The 20,477-nt window shown below is 43.0% G+C and overlaps 1 protein-coding gene across 1 annotated transcript in view; it reads left to right on the plus strand.

Moving 5' to 3' along the window:
• The first annotated feature begins 8,961 nt into the window (after nt 1-8,961).
• LOC140460235 (uncharacterized) overlaps nt 8,962-20,477 on the plus strand; it is a 48,146-nt gene continuing 36,630 nt past the window's right edge. Inside the window, exons 1-3 of the mRNA XM_072554667.1 lie at nt 8,962-9,072; nt 10,572-12,116; nt 12,165-19,208. Of these exons, the coding sequence (XP_072410768.1) occupies nt 10,676-11,617 (942 nt within the window). The 5' untranslated portion in view covers nt 8,962-9,072; nt 10,572-10,675 and the 3' untranslated portion in view covers nt 11,618-12,116; nt 12,165-19,208. Of the gene's footprint in view, nt 9,073-10,571; nt 12,117-12,164 lie in introns of the transcript that reaches the window.

Below are 20,477 nucleotides of genomic sequence, written 5' to 3' on the forward strand. Positions count from 1 at the left end.
CTAAGTAAGGATTAAGAATTGGCACAGGCTCGGAGGTGTGGGTACCTAAACCAAATAAGAAGGGCCTGTGACTCTGCTGTATTGTATTGATACAGGTTTCCCCCACTATCCGTAAGTAAAGCGTTCATATGAAACTTTTCATAAGCTGAAATAACATAAAGCAAAGAAGCAATTAACAATTATGTATAAATGGGATAAAATAAGTAATAATCAAATTTTTAAAGCTACTTTAAGGTTAAATTAAGGGGGTCGACTATTACATGGATACTACTTTTGAGGGGCTGAAATTCATGCCTGTCAAAATTCATGCTCCGTCATGAGCAGAAGTCCAACTAAAGAAATAAGAAAACAATTATGGTAATTCTGAAGACCCAGAGTGGAACTAACAGCCAGTGCACTGGAAGACAGTTGTAGAGCTGAACAACCGTCAGACTGCAAAGCTGGAGGGGAACATGACGGCCAGCAATCTGACTCACAAACATTGATCCGTTTTCTATGAAGAACTAGGGTCAACTTTTACATGATCAGACTACATTTCACAACACTTGCAAGAAAACAAAATCAAACACGTCCAATTTGCCATGCATGGAGAACAGGAAATATGACAGAGATTTTCAGCATTCAGGCACAATCATACATATGCATAGGTCTGCATAAATGCTGGGTAGGTTGATTCTTTGGAAGATGACAATCGCAAAGAAGTAAAGCTCTTGGTCAAGGTGCTGGATTTGGCAGAAAGATTAATTAGTACCTGACAAAACCCCAGGATCCAAATAACATACCTATACGCACAAACACACATAAAAAACCCTAACCAATGATTGCATGAGACCCCATTTTACGTGTGATTACCTCAAATCACATTTATAAAACATAACCACACAGGCTCTCGCATTCAATGTTGCCTGTGACCTTCTACAGTGCTCTGTGAAGTATTGCAATATTTTATATCTAATATATAGTAAATAACATTGTATATAGAGTCAAAGAGACGTACAGCACAGAAACAGACCCTTCGCTCCAACCTGTCCATCCCGACCAGATATCCCAACCCAATCTAGTCCCACCCGCCAGCACCCGGCCCATATCCCTCCAAACTCTTCCTATTTATATACCCATTCAAATGCCTCTTAAATGTTGTAATTGTACCAGCCTCCACCACTTCCTCTCGCAGCTCATTCCATACGCGTACCACCCTCTGCGTGAAGCCATGGGTGCCGGCTCTCTCTCTCCTCCACCGACGACATTTTACATTTGTTTTCTTGTCACCTCCACCTTCCCGGGCCCCAGAAATTCTACAAAAATAAACAATAAACCCCAATGGGAACTGTTTTCTTCACAACTTCAGTTTCAAAAATTCTGACTTTAATTTGAAATGTATTTTAAAGGTATTTTCTGAGGTAAACGATGCTTGTCTGCCTCTCCCTCCCGCTGAATCGATTAGAAAATCACAGTCTCACACCGCCATCTCTGTTTTTCTTTTTTTTTGTCTTTTCCTTCTGTGATCCCTCCAATCAGAGCGCACCTTACTGCACCTAATGGCAGCTGGCTTTGTGGGCCTTGGGGAACTCACTCCCCCCAAACCCAACCCAACCCCCTCCCCCCCCCCCCACCACCATGGAACATTGCTCTCCAACTAGTCCACACCAATCGTATGGAAACAGGCCAAACACATCCTCACCAACCCTCCAAAGAATGACCCACCGAGACCCATTCCCCTACCCTACATTTACCCCTGACTCATGCACCGAACACTATGTGGCAATTCAGCATGGCCAATTCACCTGACCTGCGCATCTTTGGATTGTGGGAGGAAACCAGACCACTCAGAGGGAACCCATACAGACACAGGGAGAGAACGTGCAAACTCCACATAGACAGTTGCCCGAAGGGGGAATCAAACCCGGGACCCTGGTGCTGTGAGGCAGCAGTGCTAACCACTGAGCCACTGTGCTGCCGATTGGTGGAGAGGTTCGTACAAATGTCAGTGTCTCCACCCATTTCCATTCCGATTCATTCATTCAACAGGAGAGGACCCAATGGGCTGGAGGTACAACGGTAGTGTCCCATGTCGAGGACGAAAGTGTTCCCATTCATTCAAAAGAGGAGGACCTATTTACTACAGAGTTTTTTTTGTGCTTCAGTGGTACTGTCCCTACCTCTGAGCCCCGAGGCCCACTGCTCCAGCGATGTGTAATAACATCAAATCCATATTTTTAAGTCATAAGTCACATGACACCAGGTTATAGTCCAACAGGTTTATTTGAAATCACAAGCTCTTGAAGTGGAGCCCCTTCATTAAGTGAAGTCATGAAAAAAAAACGTGCAGGAAAGAGAATTCAAATGATCGATCAGCCACGGATGGTGATGAAAGACACAGCATCTCAACAGTCAATTACATACTCCCATTCCTATTTCTGATCTTCTTAATTCATGACCGATAATGTACATTGACCATGAGAATGAATTGAGGAAGGCATGAATTTTGACATAACTTTGTGTCTCTCCTTTCCCAGACAGTGTTTCCATAACCTCATGAATAGAATGCTGATAGCTTAGGTTTTATCTGCATTGACAAAAATGGCACCAGCTGGAGAAAACATTAATAGCTTTGTTTTAATCTATGTAAGCAACACTAAATGTAGTTCAAGTTATCCAAACTTAATTGAAACAATATTGTGGGAACTGGAACATACAAAATTGTTATGAATATAAGGGGCATAAAGTATGCTGCCTTTTTGCTAAAAATCAGAGATTTATCGTGAGTACATTCATGGATATCTTGATTGATATTCTGGATTATAAATTATTGATCTCTCACCAGATTAATTACAATGTAGTGCATTTAATTTGTACTTTACGTGTGATCCAAGAATTTCTGAGTCAACATTTTGGTGCTGTGGCTCTTTTCCCAACATCAGGACCGTTTCTCTGGGCTGAGTAAATGACCAAGAGTTTGGATCGATGCAACACAGTGGAGGCCTCATAGGTATTTTACCTTAAGACCACTCTTTGTGTCCCAACAGATGATCTGCCCTGGCCTCGTGAGACTGGTACCTTTGAAGGGAATCGAACGAACCACCCGTAGCAGGATTATAAGGGTTTTTTTTATGAGGTTGCTCTAGGTTGCTGTGGGGTGTCCTTAGCTGTTCTGCAGTGTTCCTGAGATAAAAGAGTTGGGACTGGTGACCATGGTCAGGGAAGTGTTCCCCACTACGTAACAGATTCGGCTTAGAGAGCTGACTCCTTTGGATATGGCTGGGTGAACATACGAAGTTACAGAAAGAGGAGGACAGCCTTGGTAAATATCTCACTCCGTATTGTGTGGAATGCTCTGCCCCAGAGGGCAGTGGAGGCCCAGTCTCTGGATTCATTTAAGAAAGAGTTGGATAGAGCTCTCAAGGATAGTGGAATCAAGGGTTATGGAGATAAGGCAGGAACAGGATACTGATTGAGGATGATCAGCCATGATCATAATGAATGGTGGTGCAGGCTCGAAGGGCAGAATGGCCTACTCCTGCACCTATTGTCTATTGTATTGTTGATATGGTCTGTTGAAATAACTGATCAGGAAAATGATTTATAGGGGTTGGAGACCCCTCAGAGAAATTGGACATTTTGGTAAATTCTTTGTGTGAATTGGGCAACTTGGTAAATTGTAATATACGAAGTAAAGGGTGTCCAGTTTGAATGATTGAATGATTGTGGTCGTGTGCGTGGGAGAGAGGCAGCTGTCAATAGAAGGGGGAACTGTTTCCAAAACTATCACTTTGTCAACAAATGGGTGAAATGGACACAAAGGACTGAGAAGCCATTTCCACCTGATGGCTTTTAATTGCAATCACATAAAACAATTTTAGAAATTTTGAAAAATTTGAATAGACATTTGAATACACAGAGAGAGAGAGACTGACACAAGCTTTTGGTCCTGCTCTCACTGATCTAAGTCTTAACTCTAAGTGGTACGTTTTGAATGTACTTTCATTTGTTGGTGGGTTTTTTCTTGTCCCTGGAACTCGAGATCTGGGAATGTTTTGATTTGAGTCTGCATTTTGCTTTATCCTCTTGAGATACTTTCTGTACTAACTTAAATCTACATCTGCCAGGAAAGGTTGATTTTAAAAAAGGCTGTAAAGATTGGTAAAAGTTATCTCTTGGAATTTGATTTGATCATGTTTGGAATTTCAGTTTCTGGACAGAGTGGATTTCCAAATATTGTTTTAACGGATAAGGTAATCTTTAATTCCGTTTGCCTCCCGAATTTTAACTATTATGACACAGGGAAACCCCTCTGCTCATTTAAACAGCAACACAGATTACAACTGTGCTGTAATCTGGTAAAAATCGAGAGGCAAAGAACTTTCAGAAAAGTCACTAATTAAAGTAGGAATTGACAACTTTTTAAAAGTCTAACAGAGAATATTAACTAACAATTACTTACAACTCCTTTCTCTTAACCCTATCTTTTATTTACCCCCTCTACAATACTAGTCCAATAAAAAAAACCCAATTACGATCATGTTTCAAAATGAGTCAGCTTTGTCAAGTTTCCTCTGTAGAATCTGTCTCCAGGTCGGTTTCTATTTTTCTTTCTCTGTAAACGCCTTCTCCAGACAGGTACCTCTCAGAGAGCCCTTACCAGCAGCCAACATCTGTTGGTCTTCTGCCGTTCTCTTTTGGCGCTCTGGCTAACGGTTCAAACTGTCTGGTTTTATACGCCAAAACATTGGATTGTGTCATTGGTTTTAATATTATCAAAAAACTAAATTCAAAATTGTGGTTGGTATCTTGCGGCATAATTTAAACTAATTGGCCAAATTTGAATGTGTTTTTGTCTCATGGCAGCCCAGCTGTTGCTGGCTGTTTTGACCAAATGTTAAATAGTTACCTTGTTCCGGACTCTCTGTGCTTCTCTAAGTCCCGACTCGCTTTTCAATTCTCTTAAAGGTAGGGTAGCCCTACACCTTCATAACACTGAAAAAAACTGATGAAGATGAAGATGTAGGGGTGAGTTGAATAATTTTCAGATATTGAAGGAGATGTGGGGAAAGCTACCCTTGGACCTACGATCAGTTATGCTAGCATAATAAAAATCTCTTTAGGCTATTCCTTTAAAAAACTCCCTTCTCTGGAAAGAAAAGGTAGCCTGCTAATGTGATATTAAGATGTAGGCATTTCAGCCAGTATACATAGTTACAGAGAATTGTTACTTTTTGACCCTTTTAGATAGGTTCATGTGCAAATATAACATTTACTTAGAATATTTAATGATGATCAGTATGGTAGCTAATGAAGCAGTCATTTACGTTTTATTGGTGTATATATTTACAATGGAATTACTGGAATATCAGATTGACATGAGTGATGAAACTAGGGACCTGGGATTCTGAACAGGCCTATTCTGAACAGGCGATAAACCTAATTTGAAAGAAAAATTGTGAGAATATTGGAATATTGCATGCAATTCTGATCTTCTTCCTATCGGAAGGATGTTGTGAAACTTGAAAAGCTTCAGAAAAGATTCACAAGGATGTTGCCAGGGTTGGACGATTTGAGCTAAAAGGAGAGGCTGAATAGGCTGGAGCTGTTTTCCCTGGACCATTGGAGACTGAGGGGTGACCTTACAGAGGTTCACAAAATCATGAGGGGAATGGATAGGATAAACAGATAAGGTATTTTCCCCGGTGTGGATGAATCCAGAACCAGATGGTAGAGATCAGATTGAGAGGGGAAAGATATAAAAGAGACCTTAGGAGTGACTTTTTCATGCAGAGGGTGGTGCGTGTATGGAATGAGCTGCCAGAGGAAGTGGTGGAGGCTGGAACAATTATGACATTTAAAAGGCATTTGGATGGGTATGTGAATAGGAAGGGTTTAAGAGGGATATGAGACGAGTACTGGCAAATGGGAATGGATTAGGTTAGGATATCTGGGCGTCATGGACAAGTTGACCCATAGTGTCTGTTTCTTTGCTGCACATCTTATGACAATCTCCTGGCATAAAGTGTCTGGTTAACTTGCCTGCTTTCCTCGCAATGTGTCTGCAGCCTGGCTTCCAGCTCCATCTCTCAGAGCTGGAGGTTGTGTCCAGCATGTGTTTGCCCTGGATCACAGCAAATCCAAAGACAAGTCCTACTCTGCCCTCTCCAATGTGTATTGTGTAACTGCTTGATCATTTCCGGTGGCTGATAGCCAGAACCCATGAGGATGGCCTCAACCAGGATCTTGGATTCATGTCACACTACAGGTGACCCTTCTTCACCATACACTCCCTCTCAGACACACACATTCTTACATACTCACACACTCAAACAGACCCTCTCATTTACACTCTGTCTCTCAGACACAGGCTTACATTCCATCACACACATACTTTACAAAGCATGCACATACGCAAACACACATTCTCTCATGCACACTCACCCGTGCATATCACGTGAACACACTCACACACACTCTCTCTCATGCACGCACACACACATCAAAGTCTATGGGGTGAATTTGCATTTGCCGAAACATTCTATTTTACTGGGAAGGCGCAAAATATTTTGGAAATAGAACCAGTCTGACTCAAGATTGGGATACAGACAGACTCTAACCTCACACCATTAATACATAGTCTGAACTGAGATGTCATGTTTTTAAATAAAACATTGTTATCTCGAGAATGTGACTTAGAAAAAGTTCTGGGATTTACATATTAATGAACTGAAACCTGCAACCCATTCTAAAAGATGAAAGACTTAACAGCAATCTAGGTTTGTTCAATAGATCATTTCAGTTGCATGATGCTGTAATCGTTTGCGATAAATTCTGTGTCTTATGATCTCCACTGCTACCTGATGAAGGTGCAGCACTCCCAAAACTAGTTCTTCCAAATAAACCTGTTGGACTATAACCTGGTGTTGTGTGATTTTTAAACTTTATTTCTAGATAATACAGCCCACATCTCCCGCTGATGCCAGTAAACTTTACAATGCTGATGAAACGATGCAGTATCTGCAAAGATGAAAATTTTAAGTTTCTAATGATAACAGCGACTCATTCACTGCTCCTTCAGATACACGACAATGGAAACTTAGCTGGAGGCTGTAAGAAATGAGCTGTTTTAAAACAGAAACCTTTTGCATCTCACAGCTTTCAATGAGAGTCTGAGCCCGGCAGTAAGTTCAGGTAACCTTTACTGTGACCCAACTTTGTTACAGCTTCAGATCTTCCAGCAAAAAGGCGTACAAAAAGTAGCTTTTTAAAAACAACTCAAGGTCAAAGCACAAACATGACCCCCCCCCCACCACCACTTTCTTTACTATTCGTCAGCTGAGTTGTCCCTTTGTAACTGGATCCTTGGTACAGCTTTAACCTGTAGCAAGTATTGCCTCACTCAGCAATTTCAACTTACACACTGTATCCAAGTGACTTTCTCGCTGCTCATGTGTCAGGGGAGGGGGGACAATATCAAGAGTTAACTACACGCCTGTGGGTCTGGAGTCATGTGCAGGCCAAACCAGGTAAAGGATGTAGCTGGGACGGTTGAGCGAATCCTTTCCCGCAATGGCAGTTTCCTTCCCTAAAAAGGACATGAGTGAATCAGATGGGGGTTTGTTTTCCCCTGAAAATGATTTCATCATTTGATTGTGAACTCCAGATTTCTGACCGAATTCCAATTCCGCCATCTGCCACAGCGGGATTCGAATCCAGGAGTCCCCAGAACTGGGTTGATAGTGCAGTTGAAATTGTCACTTGCCATCGCTCCTTCAATCCCCTTGTGATGGCATGTGAACTTGTTGGTGGGAGGAGCGAATGAAGCCCTTCCCGCACTGACAGCAGGTGAGCGGGCTGTGCCCGGTGTGAACCCGCTGGTGGGTCAGCAGCTTAGCCGAGCAAGTCAAACCCTTCCCACACTCGAGGCATCTGAAGGTCCTCTCCCCCATGCAGAACTGCTCCTGCTTCTGCAAGTTGGTCACATGACTGAAGCCCTTCCCTCCCTCGGGGCAGGTGAATGGCCTCTTGACCACGTACACCCACATTGGTGCTTCCACAGATCGCCCATATGACTGACCCCCGCCTACACATGGCCTCTATCCAGTTGCTGGTGTTTCAGCAGGCTGGAAGAATCAATGAATGCTTTCCCGCAGGTGAACTGCCTGTCCCGGGTGTGATTGCTCTGGTGTGTCAAGAGGTGGGATGCGCTAATGAATGTCTGCCTACACTGACAGCAGGAGAAAGGTCTCTTCACAGTGTTAATGCATCTGTGGTTTCCAGCACCAATGGGGAAGGGAATCCCCATCGTAATAGTGATTAGGAGGTGAAAAATAGTAGTCATGAAGGCTTTTACAACAGCGAATAATATCAGACGTACACCACAAGAAGCAACATATATGTACATTTTATATCAATGTGCTAATGGTTTAAATGCTGCTCCATTCCTTTAAGTTATGAACATGAGAAAAAAAGCAATCTTTTTCCAAGGTGCAAATTGTATTCTAATAAACGTGTTAAACTGAGGGGGAAAATGACAATATCTTTAAGAGAGACAGAGTGCATCTGAGCACCTTTGCAGAGTCTGCTCCCTCCCTGGATTTACCCCAGTTGCAACAAGTAAATTCTTTCTTTCTTTCTTTCTTTCTTTCTTTCTTTTCTCCCTCTTCCTAAATGAGGAATAGAAAGGAGAAGACATTACTTCACTCTCAGATGTTACCCAGAGGAGGAAGTAACACTCTGAAACTGAGAGGGCGACTTCGGCGTTATGACGTCAAAAATGGGGGCGGGAACCCCTTGAAGGCCAATAGGAGCCACGGTTCCGGCCGGGGACGTACCCCGTGTTCCAAATTGCTGGTCTGGCAGTGGCCAAGCCCTTTGCATCACAAAAGACTACAGTCAGCCGCCGGGCGATTGACCAATTGAGTCGCTGGAGGACCGGCCTTCTTCCGGTCCTCCTGCCAATCAGAGCCGGCCTATGGTCGTAATGCAAAGTTGGACCATGAGCTGGAGAAGCTGCAGCTTCTCTCTCTCTCCCCGAGTGAAGATTGAGCTTTATTCCAGGCTGCAACTTCGTTCCTCTGTCAATCATCTGTAAGTACGGCACTCTCTTTTCTCACCCCGGTTTCCATTGCTTTTGTTTTCATTCTGGAATTCAATTGTTGACTTACAAGAGCTGAAAGGAAAGGAAATGAAATTCATCCAGGAAGGGAGGGGGGGGAGGGTTACACTCTGGAAAGGTTGGCTTGGTCTCACTGTTGTGGGCTTTTGCCCGAAACGTCAGTTTCCCTGCTCCTCGGATGCTGCCCGACCTGCTGTGCTTTTCCAGCACCACTCTGATCTAGACTCTGGTTTCCAGCATCTGCATCTTTTACCTTGGTCTGAACTGTTGAGGACATCGACAGGCTTGGCTTCCTGCACTCGGCAGATTTATTTGTTTGGGTAATACTCGCAGTTAAAGGGGGTGGGCTTCCCCAGGAGATGGTTAGCATTTAGCGCCACGGCAAATTATAATTAGCTGCTTGGCAGTCCAGTCATAGAGGCGAAAGTAGGCACTGCTGGAGATCAGAGTCTAGATTAGAGTGGTGCTGGATGCTGCCTGACCTGCTGCGCTTTTCCAGCAACACATTTTCAGCTCTGATCTCCAGCATCTGCAGTCCTCACTTTCTGCTGGAAAAGTACAGCAGCGTCCGAGGAGCAGGAAAATCGACGTTTCGAGCAAAAGTTCCTGATGAAGGGCTTTCGCCTGAAACTTCGAATTTCCTGCTCCTCGGATGCTGCCTGACTGCTGTGCTTTTCTAGTGGCAGTCATAGAGTCATAGTCACAGAATTACACAGCACAGAAACAGACCGTTCAGTCCAATCAGTCCATGCCGGACGTAGTCGCACCTGTCCTGCCTGCCTGCCTGCTCCTGGCCCATATCCCTCCAAACCTTTCCTATTCATGTACCTATCCAAAAATCTTTTAAATGTTGTAATTGTACCAGCATCGACCACTTCTTCAGCAAAATCATTCTACGTGTGACCCACATTCTATGAAAAAAAGGTCCCAGTGTCTTTTTTTCAGATCTCTCTCCTCTCACATTATAAATGTGCCCCCTTTCATGAAATCGTCCATCCTAGTGACTACATTTATACCCCTCATTACTTTATGAACTTCTCTTCTCGCAACCTCCTACACTCCAGTGATAAAAGCCCAGCCGATCCAACATTTCTTCAAATCTTCCACACCAGGCAACAACTTGTAAGTTTCCTGTGAACTCGCTCCAGCTTGATAATACCCTTCTGATAACTGGATGACCAGAACCGAGCTTGTAAGGGTAGATTCAGATAAAATGCTTTCTTGTCAGAGAATCTAGAATTTGAAGACCCAGATTACAAAAACGTGGTATCTCATTTTAGGCAGAGATGAATAAGTTATTCTCTCTTTTTGCAATGCTCCCCCATAGGGAGTAGTAGAATCTGGCTCTTTGAATGTATTCAAGGCTGAATTGAAAAGAATTTTGAGTGACAAGGGAATGATAGGTTATGGAGGCAGGCAGGAAATGGAATTAAGGCCATAGCAGGACACACATGATCTTCTTGAATTGCAGAGCAAGCCTGATGAATGGCAGTGGCGAGAGACTGAACACGTTCCATGTGTGAGTGGTCCTTCAACTGAGTTTCAAAGCTGGAGAGAGACGAGAATTCCCGTGTGATGGAGAAACCGTGGAAATGTGGGGACTGCGGGAAGGAGTTCAAATTCCCATCCTTGCTTGAACGCCATCGGCGCAGTCACACCGGGGAGAGACCGTTCACCTGCTCTGTGTGCGGGAAGGCATTCATTCATTTGTCCACCCTGGTGACCCACCAGCGGGTTCACACGAGGGAGAGACCATTCACCTGCTCTGTGTGCGGGAAGGAGTTCAGTCAGTCGTCTACCCTGCGGACGCACCGGCGCATCCACACTGAGGAGAGGCCGTTTTCCTGCTCCGTGTGTGGGAAGGTGTTCACCCAGTCGTCTACCCTGCTGATGCACCAGCGCATCCACACTGAGGAGAGGCCGTTTTCCTGCTCCATGTGCGGGAAGGCCTTCAGTCGGTTGTCTACCCTGCTGATGCACCAGCGCATCCACACTGAAGAGAGGCCGTTTTCCTGTTCCATGTGTGGGAAGATGTTCAATAGCTCATCCGCCCTGCGGAGACACCAACGGGTCCACACTGGGGAGAGGCCGTTCACCTGCACCAAGTGCGGCAAGGGATTTACTAATTCCTCTGACCTGCGGAGACACCGGCACATTCACACCGGGGAGAGGCCCTTCACCTGCTCTGAGTGTGGGAAGGGATTCACTAACTCCTCCGCCCTGCAGAGGCACCGGCGTATTCACACCGGGGAGAGGCCCTTCATCTGCTCAGTCTGCGGGAGAGGTTTCACCCACTCAACTGCCCTGCTGATGCACGGGCAGGTCCACACCGAGGAGAATCTGGTCTCCTGTTCTGTGTGCGGGAAGGGATTCACGGACTATTCCAGCCTGCAGAAGCACCAGCAGATTCACACCGGGGAGAGGCCATTCATCTGCTCCGAGTGCGGGAAGGGCTTCACCCGCTCCTCCCACCTGCAGAGGCACCAGCGAGTTCACTTGCCATCGCAGGGGGATTGAAGGAGCTGCAGCTGAGTGCCATTATTGACTGGAATTTCAGTCCAGTTCTGGGTGTTAACTCAAATTCTCAGACCACAAGTAAGTTACAAAAAACTACAATATATTATAATTCAGCTGGTAACAGATCAATAGTCAATAATCCAGAGTATCAATCATAGATATCCCTGAATATGCTAATGAGATCTCTGAATCTTCGGGACAGCATAATTTGTACCCTTAATATGCGTTATTATCTTATTTTCTCTAATTATCACCATATAATATTTTTTATTAGGTTCCCATTAGATAATTAATAAATTTAGTATTATTAAGCATAGCTGCTGATGTGTCTGTATTTGCTTCACTGCATATGAACCAGATAGTTAATGCTTTCAGTATAGCTTCCCCTAAGTGAAACAAAAGCCATTTATGTGGCTTTATTTACGTCAGCTGTAGATTAATACCTGGGATACAACCTGTATTTTAGCCATTTCATTATAGCAATTGCCCATAGTGTTAGGTGCATATATGGGGAATGGGTCTGGGTGGGTTACTCTTCAGAGGGTAGGTATGGACTTGTTGGGCCGAAGGGCCTGTTTCCATACTGTAGGAAATCTAATCTAATCAACAAAACTGTCATGGGAAAGAAACAAATCTGCACATTCCTTATTCCATTCCTATGGTCACTGAGCTAAACCATTGTAAAAGTCAAGTTATTATTTCCGATCGGGAAAGGGTTACTCAGTGGTGGTCACTTGGGCATCTGAGGTAGGTTCCACCCCCAGTTGGTATCCTGGTCTCAATGAACCTCGCTGGGATTGGCACGTGAGGTATAGGGATCATGAAGTTGCTGGACATATTCGGATCGTGGTTTGGGCTCGTTCTGGCCATCCCAGAAGACTACCGCTTACCTCATTAGCGACAGGGAATTCCTGGACCAGTTCATATTGTTTGTCTGGGTCATGTCAGCGATACCAGGAGGAATACATTGCAAAAGCATCGTGTTAAACAAAAGGGAGTTAGCTTCTCAATTAAAGGCTTGATCACTTGCAAATGTTCCGTAACAGGAAACAAACTTTTTTAGATTAGATTAGATTACTTACAGTGTGGAAACAGGCCCTTCGGCCCAACGAGTCCACACCGCCCTGCCGAAGCGCAACCCACCCATACCCCTACATCTACCCCTTACCTACACTACAGGCAATTTAGGATGGCCAATTCACCTGACCTGCACATCTTTGGACTGTGGGAGGAAACCGGAGCACCCGGAGGAAACCCACGCAGACACGGGGAGAACGTGCAAACTCCACACAGTCAGTCGCCTGAGGCGGGGATTGAACCCAGGTCTCTGGCGCTGTGAGGCAGCAGTGCTAACCACTGTGCCACCGTGCCGTCTATAACTGTTCTCCATAATCACCTCCTGACTCCCCAGGTTTGGGGTTTGCATTCCAGTCCATAACTAATGTTTACAGGTTGTTGTAAAGCTCATTCTAATGACTGGATTAAGTGAACTGCCTGGGAATCATTGTGAGAGAATCTCTCCTTCAAGTTGTCGTAACTGTACACCACCCTGGCTCTACACCACCCTGGCCCATCTGTCCTTGCCATGTGATAACTTCTTCAGGGGACAGGAACATATAGCAAACAGCAAACAAGTCCCGAGGAGTATGTATTGCCCTTCGGACATATTGAGTAAATTGGGCTGGTTTCTCCTTGCGGTCAGGTTACTCAGTTTCCTGCGACGGCCCTTGGTTGAGAATGGTCTTGGCTGCTCATCCTCATAATGTCGACTATGAAGCTGGTGACCCGATATTGGACTTCTTGATCTTCCGAGTAAAGGGGAAGGTTAGAATTAGGGGGGGTGTGCTGGGGATTATCAGGAGATGTTCTGGGCTCATCCCCATCAGTCTCATCCCCTTCCTCAAATAGTGTCAGTATGCCAGACACCCATATATGTTCCTCTTTGCATGAGGAACACTGAAAGTTTCACTTTCCTTAATGTTTCTTCTCTCGCTCTGCTTCCTATACTTTTCTTTGTATGGTCAGACCTTCATTGCCAATTGCATGTACAATAGGTTCAGGATGCAGAGTAAAACTTAGATTATTTTTACAGCGGTGTGCTTCAACTCCTTTCTTATCTTCCTTAGTGTCCTTACAGTGTTTCTCCTGTTCCCTTTTTCACCCCCCATCTACCCATTCACACTCAACTTTTAACATCTTGTCTAATCTAATCTCCCAATTTCTGGGAGTTCCATCTGTTGTATGTACCTCTATCCCCCTATCACGTGCATTATTCCTCCAACTGGCCAGCAAGGTATCTTTCCATTTAATATTGGCTTTGTGCTTCCAGTTTTAATTAATAATTTACACTATTTCTCACAATTTTTCGTTCAAATTAGGCTTACTGCTTGTTCACAAGATGTCACATCCCAGGTCTCTAGTTTCCTGACCTATACAGAGGTGACAGAATCAATACTTAAGTGTCATATACACAGTATAATAAAGTGTTTAAATTTAAAATTTACAGTTATTTAGCACTTCTTTTAAATTTTAGAAGAATTAAAATGGAAGTAACTCAACTACAGTATTGTTTGGTCCTAAAATCTTCAATGTACCCACAGCATCTGCTGTTTTGGCTGATCTGTTTGTTCATGCCACACTTTCTCAAGAGTGACCTTTCTTTAGCACCTTTTGATGTCAATTCTTTAATTTTTCCTTTCTGACTTGTCATTAATACATTCAATTTGAACATTTAAGAGAATTAATGCCTCCATTCTATCCAGAAATAGTAGTGTATATAATTCCAATAAATAGATTTTTCGTACTGTTTGGCAAGTTTATCATGTAACACTAAATCAAAATGGCTACAGAATAGAAGGTTATTAAAGCTGCTTTTTCAGTGCCAGTTCTTTGCATGAGGAACACTGAAAGTTTCACTTTCCTTAATGTTTCTTCTCTCGCTCTGCTTCCTATACTTTTCTTTGTATGGTCATACCTTCTTTGCCAATTGCATGTACAATGCTCAATTTGTTTTAAGGGATGGTCCAGGTGAACATTAATTATTACAACCATGTTTAAAATTAACCATGAGGCAATGACACAGATCACTGACAATGTATAAATGGTATAAAGACCAATCAAACTTGCCAATTAGTTCTGATTTTGTAATTCAGGTCTAATACAAATGGTGTAAAATATATATTGACTAATATAAGCATGTACTCTAATTGAGAGATGGAAACTGAACAAATGCCTGACACATTTCACTGTTAATTAAGAATAACAAACAGACTTTAAAGTCACAAAATGAATAAAATTTGTTTAGGGTTGTATGCAGAAAATTGTATCAAGTTTTTCCTAATAAGTGCAACATTTAGCCTGCATCCAAATAACTCCAGTTCCACTCAGCTATTAGATTACATTTTTCTCCAAAATATGATACAGAATTCAAAATTAATCTGAAAAACTTGTGCAATACTTCCTGTGGACCACTAACATAAGCCTAGTTAGTTAATTAAACTACCTAACAAAGCTTGGATGAAACTGGACTGTGCATAATGCATTGTTGAAATAAATTAAAAATCTATTTAAACCACATCCACAATTTCCTTTGCCACTGCCTTCAAAGAGAAACTAAAAACCATTTAAGTGTTCTGAAATGCTGTAGGTCTGATTTACACTACTGGAATTTCAATTTAACCCTCATTAATTCCACAGTTTTTAAAAGGCACCAAACCCAGAAATACAAATTCAAATGGTCAAGACCCACATAGGAAATGAATAATTTTCATGTCTGTGAGCACAAACATGCTAATTTATAACCTCTGAGATAATCGATTTATCATGTCTATTTTTACATTCGCAAAATTAGGACAAACTGAAAAAAGTAATTTACAGAATCAATTTTATCTCCAACTAACCAAACAGATTGTGATTGACCTTATCATGTCAATCTGTCCATTCCAGTAATTCCATTGTAAAGATATACCAATAAAATGTAAATGATTGCTTCTTTGGCTACCATAATCATCATCATTAAGTATTGAGTAAGTGTTTTATTTGCACGTGAACCTATCTGAAAGGGTCAAGATGTCATCACTCTCTGTAACTATGAATACTGGCTGAAATTCCTACATCTTAATACCACAGCAGCAGACTACTTTTCTTTCCAGCGAAGGGAGAGATTATTTTTAAGAATATCCTAGTGAGATTTTTATTATGATAGCATAACTGATTACAGATCTACAACAACACATACAAGGCAGGTGTTCCCACATCTCCTTCAATGCCTGAAAATTGTTCAACATCACCCTCCTATCTTCATTAGTTTTCTCAGATTTTAGAATATTTTACTAAAATCTAGTTCAAATGGCATTGCATTTCTGGAATTAGAAATTAGCTTATCCGTTCAAACAGTATTTGGTCATTTACTCTGGCCAGAAAATGAATTCCAAACATGATAAAATCAAATTCCAAGAGACTTTCACCAATCTTAACAACCCAATTTTTAAAAAATCAACCTTTCCTGGCAGATATTGATTTAAGTTAGTGTAGAAAGTCCCTCAAAAGGATGTAACATTAACCATGCACGATCAAACCTATTAAAAGGCACAGACAACATTTACGAATTACCATGATTTTCCAAAATGCAGACTTAAATCAAAACATTCCCGGATCTTGAGTTCCAGGGGCAAAAAACAACAAAGATTATATCGGACCACATGGAACCACCAACAAACAAAAGTACATTCAAAACAGACCACAAAGAGTTAACACTTAGTTTAATGAGAACTAAACCAAAAGCCTGTTTCTGTGTGTGTGTGTGTGTGTGTGTGTGTGTCTCTCTCTCTCTCTCTCTCTCTGTGTTTCCTTTGAATGTTCGAAGTTTTCAAAATTTCTGCCAATTGTTTTCTACAATCACAATTAAATGTGCCATCAGGTGGAAATGGCTTCTCAGTCTTTTTGTGTCCATTTCATCTGTTTGTTGACAAAGTAACAGTTTTGCAAACAGTTCCCCATTCTATTGACAGCTGTCTTTCTCACACACACACTATCACAATCATTCAATAATTCAAACTGGACGTTCTGTGTGGAATGCTCTGCCCCAGAGGGCAGTGGAGGCCCAGTCTCTGGATTCATTTAAGAAAGAATTGGATAGAGCTCTTTAAAGATAGTGGAGTCAAGGGTTATGGAGATAAGGCTGGAACAGGATACTGATTGGGAATGATCAGCCATGATCATATTGAATGGCGGTGCAGGCTCGAAGGGCTGAATGGCCTACTCCTGCATCTATTGTCTATTGTCCTTTAATTTGTACATTACAATTTAACAAGTTGCCCAATTCACACAGAGAACTTACCAAAATCTCCAATTTCCCTGAGGACCTCAACCCCTATAAATCATTTTCCTGATCAGGTATTCTCTCTCACACAGTCTGAAAGGGAGTCTCCTTTCCAACTACATAGAGGGACTGTCCCATTGTTTCTGTATCATTACTTGCTCAACAATAAAAAATTTCAACCGGCCATATCAATAATACCGAGTGAGAAATTTACAGAGACTGCCTTCCTTTTCCTATAACCTCAGAAATTTAACTGGCCATATCCAAAGGAGTCAGGTCTCTAAGCCCAATTTCTCAGGTAGCGGGGAGCACTTCCCTGACTGTGGTCACCAGTCTAACTGTGTTATCTGAGGAACAATACGAAATGGCTACGGTCACTCTGCAGCAACCTCATAAAAAACAAAAACCTTCTTACCTTATAATCCTGGTCCAGGTTGTTTGTTTAATCCCTTTGAGGTACGAGGTGAGGGGCAGATCATCTGTTGGGACACAAGGAGTGGTCTTAAGGAAAAATGCCTAAGGGTCCCCCACCACTGTTGCATCCGATCAAAACTTTTTTGGTCACTTTATCAGCCTATAGAAACGGTCCCTATGTTGAAAAAAGATTCATGACACTAAAATTAGAAATTCTCAGACCACACGTAAGTTACAAATTAATTGTAATTAAGCCATCGAGAAATCAATAGTCTATAATCGAGTATCAATCAAGATATCCCTGTATGTACTAATGAAAATCTCTGATTTTTAGCAAAAGCGCAGCATATTTTATACTCCTTATGAGCGTAACAATTTTGTATGTTCTAGTTGACACAATGTAATGTTGATAGCTGTAGTTAAGTTCCCATAATATGAACTAGATAGTTAATACATTTACTGAAAATGTGTTGCTGGAAAAGCGCAGCAGGTCAGGCAGCATCCAAGGAGCAGGAGAATCGACGTTTCGGGCATGAGCCCTTCTTCAGGAATCCATTTAGTGTTGTTCACATAGATTAAAACAAGGTTATTAATGTTTTGTCTGTCTGGTGCCATTTGTGTCAACGTGGATAAAATCTAAGATACTGTGAGCATTCTATTCATTAGGTTGTGGAAACTCTGTCTGGGAAAGGATAGACACAATGTTATTGCCAAGATTTGTGCATTCCTCAATTCATTCTCATGGTCAATGTACTTACTTAGCCATTTTAGAGTCATAGCAATGTATGGAAACAGACCCTTCAGTCCAACCCATCCAGATGTCCCAACCCAATCTAGTCCCACCTGCCAGCACCTGGCCCATATCCCTCCAAACCCTTCCTATTCATATACCCATCCAAATGCCTCTTAAATGTTGAAATTGTACCAGCCTCCACCACATCCTTTGGCAGCTCATTCCATACACTTACCACCCTCTGCGTGAAAAAGTTGCCCCTTAGGTCTCTTTTATATCTTTCCCCTCTCACCCTAAACCTTTGCCCTCTAGTTCTGGACTCCCCGACCCCAGGGAAAAGACTTTGTCTATTTATCCTATCCATGCCCCTCATAATTTTGTAAACCTCTAAAAGGTCACCCCTCAGCCTCCGACAATCCAGGGAAAACAGCCCCAGCCTGTTCAGCCTCTCCCTGTACCTCAGATCCTCCAACCCTGGCAACATCCTTGTAAATCTTTTCTGAATCCTTTCAAGTTTCACAACATCTTTCCAATAGGAAGGAGACCAGAATTGCACACAATATTCCAACAGTGGCCTAACCAATGTCCTGCACAGCCGCAACATGACCTCCCAACTCCTGTACTCAATACTCTGACCAATAAAGGACAGCATACCAAACACCTCCTTCACTATCCTATCTACCTGCGACTCCACTTTCAAGGAGCTATGGACCTGCACTCCAAGATCTCTTTGTTCAGCAACACTCCCCATTAAGTGTATAAGTCCTGCTCAGATTTACTTTCCCAAAATACAGCACCTCGCATTTATCTGAATTAAACTCCATCTGCCACTCAGCCCATTGGCCCATCTGGTCCAGATCCTGTTTTTGTAAGGCAAACTTTATCACAAAATGGAGACTTACAAAATTGAGGCACTTGACTATTTTGTTCCCCAATGCTTTATCAGTCATGTATTAATAAGATCAGAAATAAGAATGGGAGTTGGCAATTGACCGTTGTGATGCTCTGTCTTTCATCACCATCCATGGCTGATCATTTACCTGAATGCTCTCTCCTGCGCTGTTTTCATGATTTCACCTAATGAAGGGGCTATGATCCAAGAGCTTGTGCTTTAAATAAATCTGTTGGACTGTAACCTGAGTGTCGTGTCACTTATGACAAAAGAAGATGATTGAGGGTGTTATTAAACATTGATGGAGCAGTGGGATTTGAACCTGGGCGTCAGGATCAGAGGCAGGGGCCACTACCACTGTGCCACAAAAAAAAACCTCTGTAGTGAACAAGTCCTCTTTTGTTGAATGAATGGGTCAGTATGGGTCACCCTCCTCCTACCCCCAGAGCCCATTGTAGTTAACTGTTCATGAATGTATGGGTCACCCCCCTCCTACCCCCAGAGCCCATTGTAGTTAACTGTTCATGAATGTATGGGTCACCCTCCTCCTCCTACCCCCAGAGCCCATTGTAGTTAACTGTTCATGAATGAATGGGTCAGTATGGGTCACCCTCCTCCTCCTACCCCCAGAGCCCATTGTAGTTAACTGTTCATGAATGTATGGGTCAGTATGGGTCACCCTCCTCCTCCTACCCCCAGAGCCCATTGTAGTTAACTGTTCATGAATGTATGGGTCAGTATGGGTCACCCTCCTCCTCCTACCCCCAGAGCCCATTGTAGTTAACTGTTAATGAATGTATGGGTCACCCCCTCCTACCCCCAGAACCCATTGTAGTTAACTGTTCATGAATGTATGGGTCACCCTCCTCCTACCCCCAGAGCCCATTGTAGTTAACTGTTAATGAATGTATGGGTCACCCCCTCCTACCCCCAGAACCCATTGTAGTTAACTGTTCATGAATGTATGGGTCACCCCCCCTCCTACCCCCAGAGCGCATTGTAGTTAACTGTTCATGAATGAATGGGTCAGTATGGGTCACCCCCCTCCTACCCCCAGAGCCCATTGTAGTTAACTGTTAATGAATGTATGGGTCACCCCCCTCCTACCCCCAGAGCCCATTGTAGTTAACTGTTCATGAATGAATGGGTCACCCTCCTCCTCCTCCTACCCCCAGAGCCCATTGTAGTTAACTGTTCATGAATGAATGGGTCAGTATGGGTCACCCCCCTCCTACCCCCAGAGCCCATTGTAGTTAACTGTTCATGAATGAATGGGTCACCCTCCTCCTCCTCCTACCCCCAGAGCCCATTGTAGTTAACTGTTCATGAATGAATGAATGGGTCACCCTCCTCCTCCTACCCCCAGAGCCCATTGTAGTTAACTGTTCATGAATGAATGGGTCAGTATGGGTCACCCTCCTCCTCCTACCCCCAGAGCCCATTGTAGTTAACTGTTCATGAATGAATGGGTCAGTATGGGTCACCCTCCTCCTCCTACCCC

The sequence above is a fragment of the Chiloscyllium punctatum genome, chromosome 36 (assembly GCF_047496795.1).
Source record: "Chiloscyllium punctatum isolate Juve2018m chromosome 36, sChiPun1.3, whole genome shotgun sequence".
Lineage (NCBI taxonomy): Eukaryota > Metazoa > Chordata > Chondrichthyes > Orectolobiformes > Hemiscylliidae > Chiloscyllium > Chiloscyllium punctatum.